Source organism: Dryobates pubescens, chromosome 1 (assembly GCF_014839835.1).
Source record: "Dryobates pubescens isolate bDryPub1 chromosome 1, bDryPub1.pri, whole genome shotgun sequence".
Classification (NCBI taxonomy): domain Eukaryota; kingdom Metazoa; phylum Chordata; class Aves; order Piciformes; family Picidae; genus Dryobates; species Dryobates pubescens.
In genome coordinates, this window is record NC_071612.1 from 7,086,219 (window position 1) to 7,100,423 (window position 14,205).

The 14,205-nt window shown below is 45.8% G+C and overlaps 1 protein-coding gene across 1 annotated transcript in view; it reads left to right on the forward strand.

Moving 5' to 3' along the window:
* The first annotated feature begins 4,950 nt into the window (after window positions 1-4,950).
* SYNPR (synaptoporin) overlaps window positions 4,951-14,205 on the forward strand; it is a 121,053-nt gene continuing 111,798 nt past the window's right edge. The window contains exons 1-2 of the mRNA XM_054161038.1: window positions 4,951-5,075; window positions 5,163-5,228. Of these exons, the coding sequence (XP_054017013.1) occupies window positions 5,058-5,075; window positions 5,163-5,228 (84 nt within the window). The 5' untranslated portion in view covers window positions 4,951-5,057. The remainder of the gene's footprint in view (window positions 5,076-5,162; window positions 5,229-14,205) is intronic.

Consider the following 14,205-nt stretch of genomic DNA (forward strand, 5'->3'; position numbering starts at 1 on the left):
TAGTAATTTTATTAAGAGAGTTTGACTTGGAGGCATGATACTTTTCGGTCAAGATCAGCTGTGCAGCCAAACAGCTGGCTGCTTGCCTTAATTACTGAACCTTTTAGAAAGTGCTCCATAATTATTTTCATACCATACTCTGAAAATAACCCTGCTTAAAGAAATTGTGCAACTTGCTAGAAAAAAAAAGAAGGAAAAACAACAACAGATGCTGATTCAACAAAGCTCCCTTCAAAAATACTTCTGTACCTTTAGCTTAACGAGCAATGGCCTCGTTGCTCTGCTGATTTGAATCCTGAAGACTTTTTGTTGTCTATCAGCAACATATGGAAACAGGCTTTTTTTTTTTCCTTCCCCCCAAGTTATTTTGCTCTGAAATAAGCACACGTGGGTTTCTGAATGCAGACATTTTTTCAGCTTCTGAAGGTGGAATATTCTCCACTACTGCGATAATTTAGTTTATTGACCTTAACATATGAAGGGGCAGATTGATGACCCTGCTTGGCTCTATCTTCTGGACACAAGGAAGACTGGGAAGAGAGATTCCTAGGGAAGTGAGGTTCATTAAGGATTATTTATAGGCAAGGATGCAAACCCTGAAATTGAAAATGGAATGAGGTGGGAGGCTTATGGGTGCTGTAAAACATGTTATAGGAGCTGGCTGGGACCTAAGAGGCAGAGACTGGTTTCTCCCGTGGATCTCCACGTGTGGTTCCTGGTCACATGTAAGGCAATTCTTGGCTGTCCCAAAGCCTCATATGTTGTTGCTTATCTCTTATTAAATTTGAGAGTGAAGACATCAAACAAATGAAGCCAAGTCATGAAATGACTGGTAATTTGCATTAGGATGGGAGAATGAACTCCTCCCTGCCAGGAAAAGGTTAAAAGCTCCCTTGTGCCGAATACAGCCCCAGGGGAAAATATTGTAACCCCATCAAAATGGCTGGTAGCTTTAAAATCGACAGAAAGATCCAAGAGATGGCACCAAGCTCTCCTTTCCTGGGGATAATGTATGGTGAACAAATTTGATGGAGACCCCGGGAGGATGAAATGACCCTCGACAGTGTGGATCTTGAGAAGAGTGACAGGTAGAGTGTGAGACTGAGGCCTGGCTGGAGCTGGGAAATCTGGTGTGCTAAGCACCATATGGTCCTCCTAGCACGTGTGCGAGACCTTATTTCCACACCCAACTGCTCACAGAAAACCCAGCACTGGTGCTATCACCAGTTGCCTTAAACTCACTTCAAACCAGCTGACCCCACCGTCTGGTCCTGGCTGCTGAAGCCTGGGTGACCCTTGGGTTGTAGGCTTTGTGCCCTGCCACATGCAAGGAGAAAGCATTTTCAACTCTATTTCTGTATGTGGGTGTGCATGTGTATCTGTACGTAAGTGGATCTGCCTTACACTTGATGCCCAGCCCAGGAGAATAAGAGATCATTCCCTACCATTTCCCTGTTAGCATATGGAATTTAGATGTAAATCAAAGATGTCCCAAACAAAGACAAATCCACGCTGTCCTCTTTCAGCTCCTTAAGGCTCACATTGCTCCGCCTGCTGCAGCCCTGGGCAAGGACAGCATCACTGTCCTTCCCAAAGTTAGCATCCTCTTCTTGCAATGACTTTCTCCATTCCCACAGGAATAATTTGATCCTGAGCCACATGCTCAGGAGTGATGCTGGCACAGTCGTGCTTGCATTGATCTGCTCCTTACATTTGATATGCAGTCCATGGGTGTGGAGTAAAAGGCTGAATTTAGTTGACTTGAGTCTTGGAGGAAATTACTTACCAGAACACAAGTTCAGGTAGATCAGAAGTCTAACACAGGTCTTCTGTTAAAAGCCTAGAAAGAAAAGCTTTCCCAGGTAAGAAGCACACACCTCTTGATGCTTTGTCTGCTGATATATAACACCTCACAGCTGTAGTTCTTACACTTGCCATTAATCAGGGAAGCTTCTCTCACTCTGTACCCAAATAAATAAATCAGGGTACATTCTTCCTAAAACTAGGAAAGAAATCACTGCCTGTAGTTGGACAAGATACTAATCCTGAAATAAGGACTTGAGCAGTGAAACTTGCCATATCTGGATTGGGTTAATTGAGTTTGTTTCCAAAGTGTAGAGGGAAGAGCACTAACATAATAGTGCCCTCTGGGGGACCTCAATACCCAGCAGTGATCCAGGACTGATGTTACTGATCCCCCCTTCAGCACTGGTGGACCTTCTCTAAGGAAAGGAAAGGTTGAGAGGCTCCTGTCTTCAGGGAGACAGTCATAGTGTGAGGTCTTGTCCCTGTGAAATACTTCTGGTGTCTTCAGACTATTTTTCATTCATTGTGAATATTTGTAATTGCCTCTCTAATGACAATTTTTACCAATGTATGTCAAGCACAGTTTCTCTGTTGAGAAGAGTGACTATAATTTATTGTCTTGGGGTACAGGTGCTTGCTGTATCTCCAGTGATTGCAGACAGTCTCTGCTGGTTTGAGCATGCATTTTGGTGTGTGTTTTGTTAGGTGGCTGTTTAATGATACTTGTAGAGCAAGGGTTGTGCTAGCAGGCTGAAGAACCAGGAAGGAGAAGCTCCTACTTCAGAGCTAACTGGCACCATGTATAAAAAGGACAGTTGTAAAAGCCAAAGAGAGACCCTTTGCCACGTTGAAGTACAACTGCTAACAGCCATCTGGAAGGCTTAATAAGAGCTAGAAAAGGCACTGAGCTCTGACGACAAAATCAAGTTGCTGCCAAGATTCTGCAAAGAATTCCAGACAAAGGGAGAGCTGAGGTGTGGATGGCCAAGCACTGAAGAGCACCAAGCCAAAACGCTGCTGGGATGGCAAATGGGAAATGCATCATGAGGGAGCTCCTTGCAAGGCCAAGCATGCTGAGTGGGGAAACCAGCCCAGTCTTCAAAGGGGCCCAACCTACCAGTGGTGAAGTTCTTAAGAATATTTGCTTTTATTTTTCTGCCTTTCACCATTTTTGAAGGTTGAAATGTAAGTGTTATTAAAGATCTCAGAATTATAATCAGAGGTAATTAATAAAGGGTGAGTGAATTAAGCTCCTGGTTTTCCATGGCAGCCAGTGGAGATTTGGGTTATGTTTTTTCCAGACTATACTACCAACAAAATTAAGGAAAAGAGATTCTCCACACCCCAGGCTACTGTTCAGCTATGCCTTCACTAAATGCTTCAGTATTCTTTAATCTCTCAGAAGGTTTTTTGAACTATTTCAATACATCCACAGTTCTTAAGTCTCTTCATGAAAGAAACTTCCTGAAGGAAACAGCACGTGAGAGTCATGGCAAACCACAAGCAATGAAAACTCTCACAGCCAAGAAATTTTGTGGTTACTTTTGCTGGTGTAAACTAACCGAGGCTGATATCAGACAGCAAAACTGGAGATCTCTGCAGGAGGGAGCATGGTTACTGTGCTCTTCCTGGGGACCAAACCGATTTTTGTCTTCAAGTCTAAAAGCTGATAGCAGGTGGCTACCAGTGGCCTGGCCTTGCAGCTCTGCACCAGCTGGTGAAGTTCTGGCTGAAGGTCAGGGAGGGAAAGTGTGTGTCCCTATCAGCTTATGCCTTTTGGAGGTTTAGGGCTTCTCTATACTTGTGCCTTTGTGAAGGGAGGGACTCTGCCTCCCACGGCACTGGGCCACCAGCAGGCAGTTACTAGAATTGCTCAGAAGTGTTTTATATTTCCTAGAGGTTATTTAAATAAATAAACAATCCTAACTTGATAACATTTTTGTGAGGAGAAGTTCTCAGATTTTTCTATTTTTCTTTTTCCCTAGGGCAGAAAGAAAGGAGGACACAAAAGATGACTGCTTGGGGTTGTTTTCTCTTGGGAAAAATGACATGTAAATACAAATCTGACCTCAAAGATGATTTTGATAGGGTGAAAAAAGATGATTTTGGGGTTGTTTTTTTTAAAGAAAATGTCCTACTCCCACTGGTACCACAGACTTCAGCTGGGGTTTTTGCAGATCCCTGGCTTTAACATAAAATCCTCTGCCTCAGATTCCAATGAAACCTTCAGAAACTAATTCCCTTTCAACATGTCTCTTGTTTACCCCATGAATTCATCTCGTTTTGGGGTTGTTTTTTTAAATAGAGCTTTAATCTGAGCAAAACTAATTGACTTATTAAACTTTTGCAGATGGCTGATTCCTTACAGGGAATAAAAGCTCAGGTATTTTTTTTAGGCAGATATTGCTGTCTCTGACCTACTTAAGGCCCAAATCCTATTTGAGCACTGGTGTCCTTCTGGTGGCACAACTGGTTGTCAGGGTGGCAGCTAAGTTGAATATGCAAATGTTTGCAGAATTGGGGCTGAAATAGGATGATGGATTTACGCCCTCAGTGCTTTCCTGACCCTTTTCTGGGGCAGGACCTGGCTCCATCACAAGACCCTGATGGTGATAATGCCACAAGGAAATGGAACTCTGTCAGCAAGCAAGGGCAGCACAGGCACGGATGGACAGAGAGAATCACTATTCCTGCCACACTATGCCACCCAGGATGTACTATAATTATTAAGGCCATGCTGGGAAATGAGGCCAGGACAACAGCAAGAGAGGAAACGCTGTTCTGCTGTCAAGGAACTGCTGGGAAACCAGGAGGGAGCTGCCGTGAGGAGCGGGGGGCAGCGAGAGGGGAAAGCGGGACACGGTGCAGTGTGGAGCCAGCCTCTCTCCCGCGGGAACGTTCCCAGTTGCTTTGCAGGCGCAGGGGAAGGCACTTTGTTTTATTCTCTTTTTTTATTTTTCGGGGGTTTGCCCCTTTTCCTTCCAGCCCCCAAATGAAAGAATTATTTAAATAGACACGCACACACACCCTCCCCCAAATTAGCATTGGTTTTAAAAGTGGCGGACTGCCGGTGAGGGGAAGACAGCAGTGGTGCCGGGTGCGGGGCGGCTCCGCGGGGCGGTGCGGGGGGCGCGGGGCCCCGCCCGACTGCTCCGCCCGGCGTGCGCGGGGGCAGCGCCGCGCATCCCCGGCTGGCGGGCGGGCGGCTCCGCTCCGCACCGCTCCGCTCGGCTCCGGGGGGTTGCGGCGCCATGGAGGCGGTGGACCAGGTGCGGAGAGAGAGATGCGTGAGATGAGGGGACGCGGGGAGGGTTAGCGCGGAGCGGGCGCGGTGCTGACTCTCTCTTTGCCCACAGCTCGCCTCAGCGGGCACTTTCCGCGTGGTGAAGGAGCCGCTGGCCTTCCTCAGGGTGCTCGAGTGGGTGAGTCCCGGGGGTGTTGGGGCAGCACTTCTGCTGTGGGTGGGTTGGGATGAGGAGAGGGGCTTGTCCCCAAAGTGCGCGCAAGGCGCTGTGCTCCGCGGAACAGGTGGGAGCCGGGCTGGGACGGCGGCCATGGGTACAGAGGGGCTGGGGACAAGGGGCACGGGGGGGCTTGGGCGTGAGGAGATGAGCCTCGGGACTCTCATCCTGCAGCGAGGCGGCCGCGGGGTGAGCTGGAGGCTTGGTTTGTTGCTACCTACTTTCCCCCCCGACACCCCTCGCTGTGCTGGATGCGAACGATTATTTGTGTTGTGTTTTTTTAAAAAACAAGGGGAAAAAAATAAAAATGCTCATTATGCATTTAGTAAACTTGTCTCTGGGCCGAGCGGGGAAGGAGGCAGATAATTGGTTTGCGGAGCAATGTCACTGTTTGTTGCTCTGATGCTCATTCGTAGTGAAGTCTGCAGGTCAAATGACATTCATCGCCAGTAGGTCTGCGGGAGGAGAGAGCCTCTCTGAACGGAAAGTTCAGAACATGTCATGGAGGATTAATCACATTCCCCTAACGCTGACTGGCTGGGGAATTATGTAAGCCGCGTATTTTGGGGGGCGCATACGCGTGCGGGTGCCTTTATCCACATGTTCGCACCCGCTGCGCGCAGACCGGCCGCAGGGGCTTGGCGAGAGGCTGTTTTAGCGTCCCGGGGCCAGCTGTTTGCCCTGGACCTAGTCCCTGCCTGCACTCAGCAGCTCTTTTCCTCCACTGAGTGCCTCGAAGCATCGAGTCCTGCTGAGCTGGGGGATGGGGGGATGTGGCGGTGCCGTGGGCTCGGGACGAGGTGGCACCACAGCAGCATGATCTGCGTGTGAAGGATGGACAAAGTCCCTTGCGTTCCTCACTCAAAGGTCCTGCGATCCTACCTGCTACTGCTACTCCTGCCTCAAGGAGACGTCAGGGCATCCAGGCACTGAGACCCAGCCACCAGTCTGAGGGTGCTTCAACTATTCTGCAGTGCTCACCGTGGAGCAGAAGAATGGGGACCAAAGCTATTTCCACGGCAAATAGCTGCTGGGAGTGTGGTGTCTTGGCTGTCTGCCTAGTGAAGCTGTGCCTGGTGGTACTTGGGAAGCAAGGTCCTCCAGGAAAGGCTCTGGGCTGGTGGGCACAGGCTGTGCCCTTCGAGGAAACTACTCCTCTATGTGTATTGGCATCCTCGGGACAGCAAGCGGGAACTCTTTTTCTCTTGGCAGTTTCCTAGGTCTGTAACTTCTTCCAACAGCTGAATATAAAAGCTGCCTTTGTCATGGTTGGAAGCCCCATATAGAACTCTCCTGGCTGCTGTATCTGCACATGGCCTGGTTGTGTATATATATAACATGCACGTGTGGCTGGATGTAAACAGAGCTGGGCTGGCACAGCTGAGGTGTGTCAGTCCTTGGCGATATGAGAATGTGGGAGAAGGGTGCAGAGTGTTGTTAACATTTGAGATGGTCTGAAAAATTACTCTTTCCCCCTTTGACATGTATGTGTAAGTAAGCACATTTTAGTGTATGGTGTTTCAGAGCATGGAAGATTTTTTTTTTAATATATATACTTGAAGAGGTTTTGGACTAGCCAAATTCCAGCTCTGGCCACCTCATCTTATTCCTTCCATCTTCCTTCTCACCATGCTGTGCTCTCCACCTCTGTCTACCACCTCTCATCTCAATTAGGTGTCCATCCTCCTTCAGACTTCTTTTATCAGCTTAATCATAATTTTAAACTCAAAAGCAACCTCAAATGCTGCAGCTGATTTTGTGGCCACTTGCACAGTCTCTGCCAGCCCTTGGTGCACTTGATCAGAACAGTCAAATTATGCTGCTAATTGCTGGATTTACAGCTGTTTCATTTCAGGTGTTAAATGATGTGTGAGGGATGGGGAGATGGGGGGGTGGGGTGTATGCACAAAGTGCTGGTAATAGTGGAATTTATTAAACCTGCTCTTGTTAATGCTGATGGTTTTTTTTCAGACCTTTACAGTTATCACCTGTCAGAGGGTGTGACCTGTGTCTTGTGGGTGATGTGGCAGCTGAATCATAACCCCCAGTTTTGTAGGGTTTTAAGGTTTGGGAAAGCAGGTGCAAGTAATTTTAATGTTGTCTTCTTTTGGCTTTATTTGTCATCTAAAAGAGAGGGGTTTGGAAAAGTTATGCTTTTTATTATTATTTTTTTTTTTTTTAATGCATATTTCACAGAAAGCCAAGTTCTGGATTTCTAGTGTGAAAATCAAACAGATAGGATGCAGGTGGGGAAAGCCCTTCCTGCAATCTGAGAAGGGGGAAAATGGCAATTCTGCCCTGTTGTTTGTATACTATAGACCATACACTACTCATGGCACCTCCTGACACTTCCCACTAGAGTCCTAGATTGCATCTGCAAAGAAATAAAGTTCATGGCCTGGCTGCAAATGCAGCAGTTCTGGGGTGTTGGATGGTTCTCGTGCTCAGTGGAGGCTTTGTGGTGTTTCAGCACAGATGGCAGAGGTATGGGGGTTCCTTAGAAAGGCTGTTAGAGTGGAGATGGTATAGACTGAAAAATATCCTCAGCTGGTCCAGGCAGTCCAGCCTTGAAGTTGCACTCATATTTTAGGTGATTTGGCTAGACCCAGGCTCAGGGGTCAGCAAGTCTGTATTAGTAAACTTCTTGTACCTTGGTGCTGCTGAAATTCGCATATTAAGGAGTGGAAATAGTTGCATGTCTGGAGACAACTAAGGTGGTTGTAGTTTTCTCAGAGGTGAAACTGTAACTGTTGCAAAATTTATCTATAGGAGTGCAAATTTCAGTGTACCTGTAGCCTGGCATAGACATGAACCTTTGTCTTGAGAACCAGGGGCTTTATCTGACCTCCTTCAATCTGCTGCTTTGACTGTCACCTAACACCCATAGAGAAGATGCTGAGATAAGCCTAATTCTTCTGAATATTCACAGCACTGTAATATGTTTTCATTTGTATTTCCCATGTACTTCATAATCTTATTTTCAGCCAAGAAATTGCATTTAGAAGCCATTAAGAGACAACATTGGCTCAGACCCAGGAAAGGTTAAGGGAAAGAAATAAAACCCAACCAAACAAAGACGACTTGTAGCACTGAAGCAAGAGTTGCATATTTTGAACTCTACCTTGATAATAAGTTGTGTACTTAGAGCATGTTGATCACACATCTGAGCTTGGAAAACAACATGCAGCTGCACACTACAGGCCCTGGGTGTTTCCAGCTTTGAGTCAACTTTTGCTTCATAGCATATGATGGGGGCAGGGAAAAGCTGTTTAAAAGCTGTGTTTGTTCTTGCTCTTCTTTATTCCCCTGGATGTAACTCCACAGATCTTTACATGAGAAGAGGGTGTCCTTCTGAAGCTTATTTTTCACAATAATCTGCTGTGGTGCTGCAACCAGTTGCAGTGTCACAAATACTATTACAACTTCACTTGAGGAACAACTCTTCTATGTGGGCACCTAGCAGTAATGAATGAGGAAAGATGAAAGAGAAGAAATATGTTCATTTGTCTCCCCGTATTAATTTCAGTCCTGTGGATCTCAGGATGTCTTAAGACTGCTTTTTCTGGGGTCTGCAAAAAGTGAGCAAGGCAAGCAGTGGTGGTCAGTTTTTGTCATCTCCTCTCTGGAGGCCTCCAAAAGCAAATCAGGTGAAAAGCAGGACTCTGCCCATCCAGTGTGATGTGTGTACGAACCTCCTCATACGGTTAGGTGGTTACCTGTCAGAGGTTTGCAATTACTTCTGGGTTAAATTTGCAGAGATTAGCCACAAACAACTTGCCTTCTGCAGACCCAAAGCAACCTGACATGGGTCTAGTTTCAGTGTAAAATAACAGGAGTTGCAGTGCTGTCCATAACAGCTTTCCATGTAATCCTTGATAAATAGCAGAGATGCAGAAATTCCACTGGTTTGCAAGTTGAGAGGCACTGTGATTGCCTTGCTGATTATCTGTAGGTTTTTGTTTTCAAATACCATGCAACAAGGTGGCTGCATTACCAGCTAGCAGCCCTGTCCAGGATGGTATGGGTACAGCAGACTGTGGGTATTTGGGGGCACAAAGGCCATACAAGTAGCTCTGTCTAAGCCAGCGCTGCTTGTATCAGGATAGATGTAAGTCATTTATATTGCAAAACAAATCTTGAAGGTGCTGGGGTGTCTCTTGATAGGACAATGTGGAAGTGGGCATTAGGATGTCCAGTGAACCTGAGTGTGTCTGAGGAGTTGTTTTAATTATTGCCTTTGTGCAGAAAAAAACACATTCCAGGTTGTGCATGACTGCAGATCATCAGTGCTCATGAGCATATCCACAGCATGTGTCAAAGGTTTCAGAAGTAGTGCAGGCCATTTGGGCAACAAATCTTCATTTGTTTCTGGTGGAAACTGGACAATGCAATTGCAAGGTGGTTTGAAAGATCTTTTGTACATGGACCAAGCTAGTTTTGCTTTTCTTCCTTGCCATCATGGTGTGATCATTTGGTGAGCCAGGAAAAAGGCCAGGCTGTTGCCAGCATGGCAAGTGTCAGCCTTGCCTTGATTGTATAGATTCTGAAAGGGTTAGGCCCCCTTGCCTTGCAAGCAGATGTGTATTTGGAAGGCAAAGGGAATCTGAATCTTGAAGGACTGATAATAATTCTTGTCTTTTGTCCTCGTGCTGATTGCTCATCTGCCCATGGAGTGCTTTTGTTGGATTGTATTTGCATGCATATGAATGGACATAAGTAGCTGCATGCTTTCAAGTATGCCCTAGAAAACACTAGGCATCTTGAGGTGCTGAGAATAAATGAAGAAAGAATTAAGAAGGTAATTCTTGTGTGAGGCATGTGTTAGTAATAGTTTGCTCTGTATAGCGTGTTATGGGCCTGAGGTCTTTTACGGCTGCTTGAGAGTGTTCATCACATTTGGTTGTGTTTATTTGCTTTTTGGCTGCTGTCTACTCTGGCAAGGGCAGAGACTTTAGGTGGTGGCTGAAGCTTAGTACTTCTCATAGATGTAAGGCTGGAAAAGTTGAGTTATTTGGTCTTTGATCTCATATTGAAAGAAAAGCCATAATAAAAATATTTCTGCTTGGTGATGTTCCTTATGCAATGCCAGGATTAGATGCTGCATTTAATGCTGGATCCATCCATCTCGATACATGAGATACACAAACACATCTTAAAAAGGGGGGTTTTATTGCCAATTCTTGTGATGCTTGACTTGGCATGTAGCAACTTTGCTGCTCTTGAAAACTTGCTCCCAGTTACTTAACCTCAAAGGTGTTTTATGTGTAGAGTCAGGTCAATAAAACATGTGCCAGTTAATGAAAAATAGTTAAATCCATTTCTATGGCATTTTACTATTAGAATGGTAATTACCATGTAACTAACCCTTCTCTGTAAGCTGTCATTAATTGGATGATTTCTTATGGGCAGCTTAGCATAATGCATGCAAAATACAGTGCAGCTCTGGACAGGCAAAAATTTCCACAGTGAAACAACAGAACACACCCAAGCCCTGAGAACAGACCTGGTCCATCTTTGGTATTGGACCTAGAACTTCTGAACACGTTTGGGCATTGGTAACCTGCAGGTGGGGAACTCTGTTGGACAAGTTACTTTTATTAGGAAGAACTGGAAGGCAGATTTTGCTGTTAGGCATCAGGCTCTGCTGTGTGTGATATGAAAGATGTGAAAAGTTTTTGTAGCCTTGCTGAAGCCAGATGTGAAAGCCATATGCTACTGTCAGTGGGACTGGGATAAAAGGCAGCAGAAGCAGTTAACAGTGCCTGCATGGTATTTTACTTTGTGGCCTTAAAGTCTTAACTTCTGGGAGTCTTGTGATTCTGAAACCTTTGGCTTTGATAAACTACGTGCTTTTAGATCAGAGCATCAGAGGAAGGATGGAAGCCCTAAAGACAGAAAACCCAGAACACAAATGAAAGAACAGGAAGTCTGTCTTGTGATCCCATGGTGTCCTGCATGCTGCTCATGTGCAGCTCTATCTGTGTGCACATCTTGTCGGAAACTGAGACTTTCACTAATCTTGTGCCATCAAAAACATTGTTGTTAAAATGGTGTAAATGCTGGTACAGGCAAGGAGGGAAGGAGAAAAGGTCAGCAGTGCCTGACCACATTGCAAATAGATGTCATCTTTCACCTGAAAAGTGCCTTCCGTTTTCCACTTAGGCTCGTGTTGTAACCGTGGAAGAGTTAATTTTACAAGGTCACCTAAAAATTCATTTAAATCCTTACGGTTCTTAAGCAGGCTTGAGTGGGACCTAGTACAAGTGAGTTACGTGGGATTATTGCACACAGTCAAGATGCAGGGCTCCAGAGTGAAGGGGGTTTGGGAGTTAGGTACTTCTGTGGAGATCTCTGGGTGAAACTGGTAAAATCAAGAAGGACTTGTAGACTGACTTGTAGATGAGCAAGTAGCCAAGACCATCACATCAACGAGCAGGAAGAAATATATTCTGGTCCTTCTGATGTTCCTTCCATAGTTCAACAGAAGGGCAACAAGGCTGGTGAGAGGTCTCAAGTACAAGCCCTATGAGGAGAGGTTGAGGGAGCTGGGGTTGTTTAGCCTGGAGAAGAGGAGGCTCAGGGGAGACCTTATTGCTGTCTACAGCTACCTGAGGGATGGTTGTAGCCAGGAGGGGGTTGGTCTCTTCTCCCAGGCAACCAGCACCAGAACAAGAGGACACAGTCTCAAGCTGTGCCAGGGGAAGTTTAGGCTTGAGGTGAGGAGAAAGTTCTTCACAGAGAGAGTTGTTCGCCATTGGAATGTGCTGCTTAGGGAGGTGGTGGAGTCACCATCCCTGGAGGTGTTCAAGAGGGGATTAGACATGGCACTAGTCTAGTAGTCATGAGGTGTTGGGTGACAGGTTGGACTTGATGATCTTTGAGGTCTTTTCCAACCTTGTTGATTCTATGATTCTAATCCCCTTGTGGCAAGCCACATTCTTCATGGTGGAATCTGCTGGCACTATCCAAATGTGAATGTTCAAAGCATTAGGAATAGAAGATGAGGAGAGAGGCTCATTAATGCTAAATTTGATTAAATATGCAAACCAGGTTTCTATGAAAAGAAGAACAAAAATGATCTGACTTTCAAACTAGTAAGAAGATTCATGGAGATAGAGGGTTCTGCCATTAGACATACACAGTTAAAGTCTCCTTGACAATTTTCATGAGGGAATTGTTTCAGTCATCAGTCCTGTAAATCAGCATCTGCATAATTGGAGCCCCGGGTAAAAGCCCTGAGTGTTGACATCTCTGGATTTAAATGTTCCAGTCAGGGGAGGACAGGCTTGGAGGTGCTTATGATAAAGCTCTTTCATCATTTGGATCCTGTAGTCTCTGATGTAATCTGGATTCATAGCACTGCACGTGATCCCAAGGGGCAGGAATCCTCCTAGTCACTGGTTGAAGTCCCCATGCTGCTCCGAGAGAGAGGACCTCCTCCTGACACAGGAGAAAGGGAGAGGCAGAAAACAGGTAACACTGGGATCTGCACAGGGCTGCTGATGGGAGGCAATGCCACACCTCTGCAAGCAGAGCTTTTTTTCCTTGGCACCAAATAAAAGTGGTGAAGGAGTGTTACAGCCCTGGGAAGTAGTGTGCAAAGAGCACTTGGCTGGCTGGCTAGCCCGGCAGCTGGCCAAAGAGGGGCTTTATGGCTTTTGGAGGGGATCTGCAAAGTGTTGTAAAGAACATTATGGAAAGGAACATACAGTGTGGAGGTGCCGCTTCCAAGGTGTTTGTTGAATGTGGCATATGTGCTGCAAAGTGTGACATAGTTGCTAAGGTGACAGCTTGCTTGCTTATTGGCAAAAGAATACTGAATACAGACAAACTGTAAGCTTTTGCTTTGTTTAATTTGCACAGTTTTGTCTTCTGGCCGTTGTAGAGACTTCTTTGGCTTATCTTTGGAAGCAGAGATTTTTCCATTCAGAATGCTTCACTCAGAGAAGTTGATCTTCGTCCCCATTCTTAAGGAAATCTTTCAATTGCCTAAAATGATGGGGAGGTTAAATAATTGTATGTACAGATTATGGCATTGAAAGGGTTTGGAGATATTCTATGAGCACCTTTTATATGAACAAAAATTATTAGGTGTTGCCTCAGTATCAGCCTATGGGTGTGGGCACATCCACGAGTGCACAGTCTGGAAGGTTATTTTTTTTCCTACGTAGTATTTGCATGCATTTGCAAACTGCCCAAATGTAAGCTGGAATTCATGGTGAGGTGAGAAGTCCTGAGCCTGTCTGGCTTAGAGGTTGGTTGTGGTGAGTGATACCTAGGCAGGGAGTCTGTCATCAGACAGCTTGGTTGCTGCCATGGCTGAGTATTTTCATAATGCTGCTAGGATTAAATTGGTGTGGTCCCTCAAGGCTGGGGGTTTCCAGCTGAGCAGCTGGCTCTGGCATGAAACAATGTTATGGCCCTCAGTGTCGAGAGGAAGGCGACTTTAAAGCAGTGGAGTATGTGCACCATCCAGGCAAAATGGCCTGGGAAGGCTGAAGTCATTGCCCTTTATTGTTTATCTTTCCTTTCTTTGTGATGTTCTAAAGGATAAATAAATGTGTTTCTTTGAAGAATTTGTTCTGCCTGTGCCTGTTCCAAAATGCATCTGGGGAGAAGGCTGTACAAGAGATAGAGCCTGTGGGAGCTGCTGGGCTAATGCTTTGGGGAGCAGAAAGTGCTGGAGCTTGGGATAAAGGTCAGGGGGAGCTCTGTGGGGTCTTGTTCAGGAGAAGTGCTGGTGTAGATGCCCCAGCCCCAGTTTGATGGTGCCATCACAAGCCAGAAGCTAGTGAGGGTATTTTCAGAGCAGAGATCATGATGCTTTTGCTGTGGGACTGGAGATACATCTTTGCTAAGACCCCAACAAGCATCCTAGGCTCTGAAATATACAAGCAGGAGGTAGTGTCCTGTTTCTATGTGTTAAAGAAGAAAGAAA